Below are 12,527 nucleotides of genomic sequence, written 5' to 3'. Positions count from 1 at the left end.
GGGGAGAAAGGAATCCTCCTGCATTGCTGGTGAGAATGTAGAATGGTGAAAATCCAAACTACACCAGCAAATTCATACCATATCATTAAAAATTGGTTAAAATCCACAGAAATTACAACACAAAAAGTGAGCCAGAAGGTAAGCTATGGACTTCAGTAATAATAATAGATCTATTTTCTATATAGTAGTGTGTATCTATATAATAATACTAATACTAATACTAATACTAGTACTACTACTACTAATAGTAATAATAATAGTAATAATAATAATAATCTGTAACGGTTCATCAGTTGGAACAAATGTACCACGCTAACACAAGTTTGTACTATATTTAACAGCATCCCTGACATCAGCCATCAGATGTCTGTAGCATCCCCTCCCTCCCACAATCATGACAAGCAAAACTGCCTCCAGACATGTCCAAACATCCACTGTGGGGCAGAATGACCCCAGGCTAAGAACCCCTGACGCAGAAGCTGCAAAGGGCACCTAGGCTTGGTGAGAACCTGGAAGTCAGAGGGGTAAACAGAGAAGACCCCCAGCTGCCTCCCAAGCCTGAGATCCTCTCTTCTGGCCCTTCTCCCCAGCCCTGACCCCATCCCCAGGCTTGGCGGTGCTGCCCACAACCGTATGGTGCTTCCTTCCTACCCTCTCTGTCCTGGTTCCCCTCTCCCTGGCCTGCCTCTTCCATGAAGTGCCCAGCAGGAAAGGGCAGAAGAAGCTCTCCTGCTGGATGCTGTCAGCGGTACCCACAGGCAGGTGTGGGATTGGACCTAGGGGCTCCTAGAACTCATCCTGTGTGCTTTATCCCTGCTGCAGGCTGCCAGCAGGCTGCTCCCTAGGGCCTCTCCAAGACAGCAACCTAGAAGATCTGTCCTCAGGGTCTGGAGTGGCTGGGAGGGACCTCAAGGGGCCTTTGGGAACTTGCAGCCTCTACTCCTTCCTCCAACTGTCCACACACAACAAAGGTCTCTGGTGTCACCTCTTCCCAGAAAGAACCCAGCCCTTGCTGAAGTCTGAGGAGCTCCCAGTCTAGGGGGTGGGGTTGGAGGACAGGGCTTGAAATAGATGCCCTTAGTCCCTTGGGGTGTAGGGATAAGGTTAGAGGGAAGGCAGGAGCTGGAGGAGCCTAGAGTGAGATTCCAGGGCTGGATGGCTTTTCAGAATAAGAGTCATTTGGGACTGGGTCCTGGGGACTGGTTTCTTATGTGCAATGTGTCTTCTGGCCAAACTAGACGGCCCCACCTCTCTTCCCAAATTCTGCTCTATTCCTATTGTCCTGGTGATCCAGGGAGACAGTCTGACATTCGCATGTGCCTCCCTGTGATAAGATGTAACATAAAACAAACATAAAAGAATTTGGTCTTTTGGTGGTGTCTTTGGTTCCTGACCCTCTGGAAAGAGTGTCTTTTTATGCTAATGAGATGACTGATGACTATGGGTTTATCTTTATAAAATCACTTTTGCCTCCAACTCAAATATTTGGTCTCATCTTTGAGTTAATAGTTAACATGCCACAAAGGGCCCCCTTCCTGGATCCTCAGTGACATATATTCTCAAACACCAGTGTGGGAGTCAGATAGACCTAAACCTCCTTGTGACTCCCTTCATTCACATTTGTGTGACCTCTGCCAACGCTTCTCATCTTCATAATGAAGGGACCATCTCTGACCTCTCTCTGTTCCATATTGAGATAGCACTCTGCCTTTCAACTCACTCCCCAAACAGCTGCAACTTTAACACAGTAATAAAAATGGATGTTTTATTGAAAATTATGTGTGGGAAAAATGGAAAGGGATTTCAATAAGATGACAGCAGCAGGGGGGGAGGGTTTAGCTCAAGTGGTAGAGTGTGTGCTTAGCATGCATGAGGTCCTGGGTTCCTTCCCCAGTATTTCCTCGAGAATAAATAAAATAAATAATTTAATTAATTAATTAATTAATTAACCTAATTACCGTCCCCCCCGAAACATAACAAAACAAAACAAAAAGATGTCAGTGGCACACTTTTACATGCCTGTGTTCTTACCTAAGCACTGACCCCCTCTTCCCTTTCTCTCTCCTCCCTTTCTTTGTTCCCTCTTCCCTTCTTACCTCCATCCTCTTCCCTTCTTCCCCATCCTCATATGCATATTGCCTTAGTACCAACCTCCTTCTCCTTCCTTCCATCTTGCCCAGATTCTGCCCCATATATTTTTTAAATGATCAATTAAATAATCAATTAAATGGTCAGATCTCTTTAAAGGACTTTATTCCCCCTAGCCTAGCACTCTCTTGTCTCTCTCTCTCTGTCTCTCTCTCCCTCTTGCTCTCTCTTCACTTTGCATTCTAACTTCCTTCACCCAGTTCAGCACAACAGAAAAACTTGCCTTGCAGTCTATAGCTCCAAAACCTAGCACAAAACTGTAAAGAACACACCATTTTCTCTAAGGCAAGAACTTTTTTTTGTACATTTGCTGTAATTAAGATATAATAATAATAAAACATTAGGCACAGTACTTTATACATAAAGACTCAATTCTGGTGGCACTTATCACTATCCTTGTAATTTTATTCTTATTTTGAGGGGTGGGGGAATGAAGCCTTCTTGCGCTAGTCCATTCAAGAAGAATCATGTCCATCAGGGGCCTGACACTTCCCTGTGATGCTCTCCACCTGCCTATAGATAGATAATGCATTCTAAGGCACAGATAATGTGATGGAATTCATCTCACTGGGTATAAGTAAGAGACTTTGATGGCTTGGGCCTTTGCAAGAGGGGAAAGCAAGTTGGAGAAAAGCAAACATCTAGTACACATCTAACTCCTATGGAGTGGAGGTATTTTCGGCGACCTGAATCACCACAAGAGCAGTATGGACACAGACATTATTAAACCCAAATCATCTGTCACATTTCCATGCCACCATCAGGAGCTTGAGGGACAGAATGTTCTGTGGAAGGTTCTCTTCATGGCATTCTTCAGCTCCTTATTCCTGAGGCTGAAAATGATCGGGCTAAGAAAGGGGGTGAACACTGTATAGGTGGTGGCCATCAGAGTGTTGCTGTCCATGGAACGGGGGCCCTTGGGCTTCAGGTAGATCATGGAGGCAAAGCCGTAGTGCACAATCACTATGGTGAGGTGGGACACACATTTGGAGAAGGTCTTGTGCCGGCCCTCAGCTGAGGGGATCCTCAAGATGGAAGCCATGATGAAGACGTAGGAGAGGATGATGAGGAATAAGCACCCCATCAGGGCTGTGACACAAACCAGGATGACACCCATGGTGACAGATGATGTCTCCTTCCCACAGGCCAACTTCAATAGAGAAAGCACATGGCAGAGAAAATGGTGAATCTTGTTAGAGCCACAGAACGTGAGATGAAAAACTATCAACGTCAACATCATCCCCATGACTGAGCCACCAGCCCATGACCAGGACACCAGACGGGCACAGTCACGTGTGCTCATGAGCACGTTGTAGCGCAGGGGGTGGCAGATGGCCACATAGCCCATGATCATGAGCAGGAAGGAGTGGGTGAAGCCAAATGTGAAGGAGAAGAACATCTGGCTGGCACAGGCCACGAAGGAGATGGAGCGGTGAGTGGAGAGCATGTTCCCCAGCATTCGAGGGGTGACGGCAACAGTGAACAGAATCTCGGAGATGGAGAGGGCACACAGGAAGAGGTACATGGGCGTGTGGAGGCTGTGCTCCCTCCAGATGGTAGTCATTATGAGCAGGTTTCCCAGGAGTGTGAACAGGTACATCAGCAGGTATAGCAGGAAGAAGGCAGGCAGGAGATGCTAAGGGAAGTTGGAAAAGCCAATGAGGATGAATTCAGACATTGTGCTATAGTTCTGACCAGACAAAAATGCTGCATCTGGTGAGATCAGAAACAAAGTGAAAGCACAGTGGTTAAAAGAGAGGTTCTAACATACATTAAAGAGCAATTGAAGACCTCCATACTATATAACTATTTGCTTATCTTGTCTGGGTCTTACAATCTTCATCAGTAAGATGGAGTAAATCATAGCAGTTCTTATCACTCAGCATTGTGATAAAGATAAAGTGAGATCAGTATATTAAATACTTAAGACATAGTTTGACTCCTGGGTTTATTATTAACAGTGATGAAAAGAAATAAAGGATCCATGTTTGTAAACTTGAAGAGAAGATGCAGATGGTCAAGCTCACATTCTCTTGAATAGTGTGCCTGTTCTCAAAAACATGTATTTGGATGTTGAGGTTCAAATTTTTTTTTCTCTGAGAATCTTTGTCCTTTTAATGAGTAACCCATTCATATTTATTTTAATTCAGTTTTATTGGTACTCATTCCTACCATCTTATATCATGTTATGTATTTATTCTTCTAAAGGAACTGAAGAGAATGTTTGAAAATAAAAGGTTGGACAAATGTATCCCAGGCAAATATGCACCAAAGGAAAGCAGAGTCAGCAATCTTGAAAGCAGGAAAAAAATGTATTTTAAGGAAACAAAGATCTTAATGTCTCTGTTGCCATATGACAGTAAAAGGAACCAAGTTACCTAGAGAAATGGTCTGGGAATGGAAGCAGCGTAGAAGATCTCTGTAACAGTGAAATGGAAATTTCCCTGAACAAAGTGTTAATTTTAAAGAACACCAGAACAGTATGGAAGGTCCTCATGAAACAAAAAATAGAACTACTCTATGATCCAGAAGTGCATTTATTTTAAAAATAAAATCACTAATTTGAAAAGCTACATACTCCCCAGTGATCATTGCAGCACCATTTACAATAGCTAAGACATGGAATCAACCTAAACGTCATCACAGAAGAATGGATAAAGATGTAGTCATATATATGAATAGCATTCATCTAGTAAAAAGAATGAAATCTGCCATTTCCAATGGCATGGATGGACCTGGAGAATATTATTCTTGATGAAATTTCAGGTGGAGAAAGAAATACTGTATGATATCACTTTTATGTGGAATGTAAAAAACAGTATAAATGATATGCAAAACAGAAACAGGCTCACAGATGTAGAAAACAAACTAGTGGTAATTGAAAGGGGAGAGGGAAGGGAGGAGGGGAAAATTAGGTCTATGGGATGAAGAGATACAAACTACTATGTATAAAAAAGATAAGCAAGAAGGATATATTGTATGGTGCAGGTAATTACTGCCATTATTTTGTAATAACTTTGAATGGAGTATAACTTGTAAAAATACTGAATCACTATGCTGTATACTTGAAACTAATGTAATATTGTAAATTAACAATACCTCCATTAAAAAATAAAAATAAAATTACAACCAGTTGCATACACCAAGGGATATCCCCTAGTCAAATAAAATGTAGTAAAACTAGTAAATTATGATCAAGTGGTGTTAGTTTATCCCGCAAATGACAAGATGCTCCAGCAGCAGATTACCTGCCATGTGATTCATCACATCAACAAACTGAAGAAGAAAAATCACATAATTATTTTGATCAAAGAAGGAATATATTTTCCAAAATTCAACTCCTATTTACAATTTAAATTTTTTTCATATAATTGACTTGCAACATTGTATCAGTTTTAAATGTATAACATAATGATTTGATATATGTATGTGTATTATGACTTTTTAAAAAAGTCTTTTTGCAACATGAAATCAAAGAAGACTTCGTTAGCAAGACAAATAATATATACTACAAAACTAGCCAATCATGTACAAAGTGGGGACATTTACATGCACTATTCTATGACCAGCAAGAAGCCAAGGACAGTCACTGTCTCTGTTGTTCCTTAACATGGAGCTGAAAGTCATGAGTGGCGCTACAAGGAAAGAAAAACAAAGACGCTGTGTAAGGATGATCATCTATCCAAAAAGATAAAAGAATCAAGATATAATATGTTAGAACAGTCAGAGGGCACAGTACTGCAGAAGGCACAATCACCCTTCAAAACACATAGCATTTCTCATAGCGTTACACCAGTAGTGATCATTCAAAATATAGAATTTAAGTAAAAGTAAGGTGACACTTCCAATGATGACACAAACAATAAAGAAACAGCTCTTGAGCATTTTAATCTCAGGATCCTTTTAAGTTCAAAAATTATTGAGGCCCCTAAATGACTTTTGTCTGGGTGGGTTTGTAACTGTCACTGTTTACCATGCTAGAAGTTAAAACTGAGAATCCTTAAAAATATTTAGTTATTAGGACATTTAAAAGATTGCTAATAGACCTGTTACATGATGATATTAGTAATGTATTTATAAGACTAGTTACATTTTCAAAAAACATTTAGTGAGAAGAGTGGTTTTTACATTTTGGCAAATACGCCTAACCTCTGCCTTGCAGGAGACAACTTGATGCTTGAATCTGCTTCTTCATTTAGTCTGTGGTGACACATTGTTGTAGTTGAAGTATACTATGAAAACACACTCTGACTTGTAATTGGTAAAGTAAGGGCCTCTTGGAACCCCAGAAAGGATCTCAGAGACCCCCAGGGTTCCTCATATCAAACTCTGAGAACCTCTGTTATACAATAGCTAGAAATTAACCAAAAACATACAGTACACCCAAAACCAAAAATTTTAGCCATTAATAAAATGCAGATGATCTGAATATTTGAAGAACTCTGAGATGAGTTGAGCTAATATTGTAATGAGGTCAATGCTATATCCAAATTATATCATCAGTGCAATTGCACTTAAAATTCCAGTAAACTGACTGAATTTGATAAAACTACCCTAAAACTCCTTCTGGAAAAAAAAAAGGTCAGTAAAGAACTATACTAATCTTATGAAAATGGAGTCACCAGGAGAGATATGCCCTCCTGGGTACTGAGACACATTATTATGTCAAAATCATTTTTCAAAGTATAAGCCTAGAATAGACATAGACATAAACTAGATTGACTGGATATCTCAGAAGATATCCCTTTATTATTCAAAACCTGAAATATGATAAATGTAGCAGCACAAATCAAAGGGAAAAGATAAATTGTTTACTAGTTTGTGGTGCAAAAAATCTTCATGTTATGAAGAAAAGTAAACCTGAATTTCTGCTCAAGACCACAGGTGAACATAAATCCTGATAGATTCAAGATATAAATATGTAAGACAAAGTATAATGTTTATAGGAGAAGCATAAGAGAATTATATTATTGACTTTCAAAAGCACAAACGTTAAGAAGATTTTTTAAAACATGAAAACCCCAACATTAAGGATTTTTGTTTCACAGAGGATATCCTGGATAAAGTTATCAGGAATATGGAAAATTGGAAAAAATAATTTGCATTATGTCAAAATGACAAGGTTACACTATCTAGAAAAATGAAGACAGAGTAGGAACCTTGATACAGATATGAGAAAAGGGTATGAGGAGAGAAATCACAGAACGAGTTACAGGCAAATATAAAGATGCTCAGTAAAGAAGAGCGAGAGGGGAGAGCGAGAGAGGGGAAGGAAAAAACAGAATTTCACTGTATGCTTATTCAGTTTCCAAAATTAGAAATGCCATGTTGATTGGCCTCCTACATTACTACTGAGAATGTAGAATGGTGAAAATACAGAGTATACATGCTCTGTACACCAGCAAATTGGGTCCTAAGTATTATCTCAATATCTCAAACCTATTTATAGGGAGCATATAAGAGGGTGTTCCTTGTAGCATTGCTTTTGTGGGGGAATTGGACAAGCCTGCTTATCCAAAATTGGGGAGAAAGCAGGTAAAATGATTAGATGCAAACACTGAAGCACCAAGCAGGTGTTAGATGTACACATTGCAGTGTAAATGGAATTTTAAATAATATTGAGTGAATAAAGCAAAAAACCAAAAACCCATGATGAACCCTCTATCATAATTCCATTTGGACACATTAAAAATATAGTGCATGAGACTATGCTACGCATGCTGGCCCACAGAGCAAGCCTCGGTAAATTTTTAAAAATTGAAATCATATCGAACATCTTTTTCACCCACAAGGCTATAAGAGTAGAAATCAACTACAAGAAAAAAAAAAACTGCAAAAACCACAAACATGTGGAAGCTAAACAACAGGCTACTAAACTACCAGTGGATCACTGAAGAAATCAAAGAGGAAATAAAAACATCTAGAGACAATTTCTTGAAAAGGTACAGTTTGCCAAGACTAAGTTCAGACCTCTGAACTCCTTGTCTCTGGGAAGGGCCCCCTCATAGCTGCACCTGCTCGTAGTTTGTCTAGTGCATTGTCTCTAAGTTTCCCCCACAGTAGGGCTCAGCCTGGAAATCGAAGGACTCAGAATCATCGGGACAGTGAGGAAATTCCCCAGAGTGAGGATGCTCTTTGGAGACAGGAAGATTGCATTTATGACCTGAAAAACAAATCTGAACGCCTAAGCACTCGACCCAGAAACCAAGACACTGGCATCAACTGCCTCCTGGGCTTCACCTCTCCCTTTACTCAGCACTTTCCTTCCCACCCAAGTAGTTCTCAGTTCTCCCCCTCCTCTCCATCCGTTTTCCATCTCCTCTCTCCTGGACCACAGCCTCCGGCTCCTCCCATGTCCACTCCACTGCTCCCACTCCAATCTGGCTTCCAGGGAGAATTTTCTTAAATTTGTACAAGGTATGTAGTTATCAGATCCAAGGTTCAAATCCCTGCTTCCACTGTGTCTTTGAGAAAGAACTTTTCAGTGCCAAGCCTCCTCACCCCAACTGAAAATGAGAGTACCCAGAGAACTGCCTTTGGTGGGTCCATGAGGATTCACGTAAAGGGCTCAGAATTACCTAATAAATGTTGTTATCACTGACTTTGCGACTGTGTTCCTTCTTCTGAGCTGGCTTGTTGTCATCCTTCTGCACCAGATGACACCAATTGGCCCCATTCTGAACTCATGGTCTCTGACCCCAGTGGGGCACTTGGTACCTCTGGTAACCACACAAAACAGTGTCCCCTAGAAGGCTGATCTCCTCCAGCCCCTGCCTCATCCCTGCAGTCCACCTTCCCACCTCCCGCTTGGTGGAATGGCCATGGTTCTTGAGGCTGAGATCTCTGAAATCCTCTGACAGATGGGCAGAATTCTGTCTCCTCTGGTCTCATGTAGGATGAATTGTACACAGGTGCTAAGCAAAATCACACACATCACAGAAGTGCACCCTGCTCACACCTGTCTCCCTCAGCACCTCCCCTGCAGCTTAGCAGTTGCCCCAGACTAGGACACAGCGACAGAGACATGATACACCTAGAGCAAGATTTCCCAACCTCAGCTCTGGGGATATTTGGTGTCATATCATTCTTTGGCTCTCTTTTTCATTGTGCAGTGTTTAGCAGCATCTCTGTCCTCACCCACCAGATGCCTGTAGCATCCCCTCCACACCATAAGACATGGCAATCAAAAATGTTCCAGACATATCCAAATATGAACCATGGGACAGAGTCACACTGGGCTGAGAAACTCTGACATATAAGCTACAAAGAGCACTTAGGCTGGATGAGAATCAGGGACCCAAAATGAGCAAACTCAAAAGACCCCCAGAAACCTCTGAAGTCTAAGAAACCCTTTTTCTATCCTTCTCCCGAACTGTGACCCCATCCCCAAACTGAACAGTGCTACCCACAATTGTATTATCCTTCCTTCCTACCCTCTCCCTCCTGGTCCCCCTCTGCCTGGGCTGCTTCTTCTAATAAACAGCGAGCAGGGGAGAGCAGAAGATGCTCTCCTTCCTGTTTGATGCTGTCCAGCCACAGACAAGACCTGATACTGTGAGCTTTATCGCTGCTGCAGGATTCCCAGCAGGCTGTCCCCAGGAGCCTCTCCATGAAACCAACCTGAAAGGGCAGTCCTCGGGGCCTGGAGAGGCTGGAGGGACCTCAGGGGGCCTTCAGGGATCTGCAGTCCCTATTTACTCCTCCAGCTATCCACATGCAACAAAGACTCCCTGCTGCTTCTCTCTGCCCAGAGAGACACCAGCCCCTGCTGAGGGCTGAGAAGCTCTCGGTCTTGGGGGAGATAGGGCTGGATACAGATGCCCTCAACCTCCTGGGGTCAAGGTAGGGTCAGAGGGAAGGCAGGAGCTGGAAGAGCCCAGAGTGGGAATCCAGTGCTGAGCCCTCGGGTGAGGGCAGCTGGAAAGCTTCCCAAGTAAGTGTAATTTTGAGCTGGGTCTTAGAGAATGGTGCCTCTTGGGTAATATGAGCACTCAGTGTTTTCCAGCCATGCTGAGTAGCCCAACTTCTCTTCTCCGTCAATTTCTACCCTATCCCTGTTGTCCTGGTGATTCAAACCAGAAGTCTGACATTACCTTACAGCTCCCTGTGATAATCCATAAATATTTGGTCTTTTTGTCTTTGTCCCTGGTTCCTGATACTCAGCTCCTGAAACTGTTAGTATCTCAGGAGCAATATGAGTGTCTTCTTTATGGTGATGAACTGATTAGTGGGCCCTTAGGTAGCTTCAAGATGGGGGCTGGTCTCCAGAAAGACCAAAGCATGATTTAGTATTAGAACTTTCAGCTCTACTCCCTAGACCTCCAGGAGAGGAGAGGAGAGGGCTAGAGGTTGAGTCAATCACCAGTGGCCAAAGATTTAATCAGCCATGGCTCTGGGATGAAAACTCCATTAAAAACTCCTCAAACAACAGGATTTGGAAAGCTTCCAGGTTGGTGACCACATGGAAGTGCTGGGAGAACGGTGCATCCGGAGAGTGCAAGGAAGCGTTTCACTCCTTCCCCAGCCCCTCGTCCTGTGAATCTCTTCCACCTGGCTATTCCTGGGTTGCATCTTCTGTAATGAACTAGAGACAGCAGGTAAAGCACTTTCTTGAGTTCTGTGAGCCATTTACACCAAGTGTGGAGCCTGAAAGGGGGTGAGTTGTGTAAAATTCCAAATTTGTATCCAATTCGGACGGAAGTGTGGGTACCCCAGGCACCCAATACCTGTGACTGGTGTTGAAGTCGGAGCCGTCTTGTGGGACTGAGCCCCTCCCCTGTGGAATCTGATATTAACTCCAGGTAGTTAGTGTCAGAATTGAACTGAACTGTAGGACACCCAGCTGGTGTCCAGAGAGAACTGATCTGTGGTGTGGCAAGAAGCCACATAGTTGGTGTAATAAGAGTTATGAGTAAAAACAGTTGACCCTCTCTCCCTCTGTCTACTCTGCAACGTTGTTCATTCTCCCTCTGTAAACAGCTTCAATTCTGGACACTCAGTTCAGTCCAGGGTGCCCATACTTACCTCTCTCCACCTCTCCCTACCCATGTCTGGGTCGCCACACACCCCCCTGTGCCCTCAGCAGCTACTGGAGGTTAGTAGGAATTTGAAGGAGGGGGAAAACGAGGCAGCTTAATGGGTACAGGGTTTATTCTGGGATGATGAAAATGTTTCAGAACTTGATAGAAGTGGTGGTTGTACAACACTGTGAATGTACTAAATGGCACTGAATTGTTCACTTTCATTTTATGCTATATGAATTTCACCTCAATTTTTAAAAATTATATGTTTCAGATGGGAATATTTGAGACAGTTTGTGACTCAGGCAGAGATGGGGCTTCCTAACTTAGGGAGCCGGATCCTCAGATGCAGGGAGCGCTCGGCTTGAAAATGGGAGCTACAAATGGTGTGTGTATGGGGGGGGACACTGAAGCTAGGGGTCTTCAGGACAGTGTTATGGGAATTGGAACTGGGAGTGGACCGAGGAATAAGGGTTCAGGTTTGAGATGACGAATTTATCGTAGTTCATTGGTGCCCCTTTCGTGAGGGGTGAAGTCGGCAGGCCATCAGCAGCCCTCCCGCCAGGAGCTGAGCTCTGCATGTCACACCTCACTTCAGGCACAGCCTCCATGCAGGGAGCCAACCTCTCAGCAGTGACTGAATTCATCCTCATCGGCTTCTCCACCTTCCCCCACCTCCAGCTGATGTTCTTCCTGCTCTTCCTGCTCATGTACCTGTTCACGCTGCTGGGCAACCTGCTCATCATGGCCACCATCTGGAGGGAGTGCAGCCTCCACACCCCCATGTACCTCTTCCTGTGCGCCCTCTCCATCTCTGAGATCCTCTGCACCTTTGCCATCATCCCGCGCATGCTGGCCGACCTGCTCTCCACCCACCGCTCCATCTCCTTCATGGCCTGTGCCAGCCAGATGTTCTTCTCCTTCAGGTTCGGATTCACCCACTCCTTCCTGCTCACCGTCATGGGCTATGACCGCTATGTGGCCATCTGCCACCCCCGCGCTACAAGGTGCTCACGGAGCTGAAACCCTCTGGGCACTGGCGGCTCTTTCTCCTGAGTGTGCCACGTCTTCACCTGGTTTATCATATTCTGACCTTGCCCACTTGACCCTGATGTGGGTGGACCTGCCAGGAGGCTAGGCCTGCCCCTGTGGAGGCTGTAGAGATTCTGCAGGGAGGGTGCACCTAATGCCTCAAATCAGTGTTGTGAGGAGGGGGCCTTGGCCTCCCTAGGGTCCTACCAGTGTCAGGAGGACTGTCTCTCCCCCACTCTCCTGCTCAGTAGTTCTGCCAGGAGCCCATCCTTCAAGTTCTCAGTCACCTGAGGACACACCCCAGGGAAATTCTGGACAGGATCAAGA

The 12,527-nt window shown here is 43.7% G+C and overlaps 1 protein-coding gene across 1 annotated transcript; it reads right to left on the bottom strand.

Annotated features, from left to right (window-relative positions):
- Positions 1 to 2,908: 2,908 nt before the first annotated feature.
- LOC102525774 (olfactory receptor 10H4-like) lies at positions 2,909 to 3,844 on the bottom strand. Its single transcript, XM_072946987.1, has one exon. It carries the CDS (start codon positions 3,746 to 3,748, stop codon positions 2,909 to 2,911), a length of 840 nt encoding a protein of 279 aa, XP_072803088.1. The 5' UTR covers positions 3,749 to 3,844.
- Positions 3,845 to 12,527: the final 8,683 nt, after the last annotated feature.

This window comes from Vicugna pacos, chromosome 22 (genome assembly GCF_048564905.1).
Source record: "Vicugna pacos chromosome 22, VicPac4, whole genome shotgun sequence".
Lineage (NCBI taxonomy): Eukaryota > Metazoa > Chordata > Mammalia > Artiodactyla > Camelidae > Vicugna > Vicugna pacos.
The sequence above is the reverse complement of the archived record's forward strand: the minus strand, read 5'-3'. Positions and strand labels throughout refer to the sequence as shown.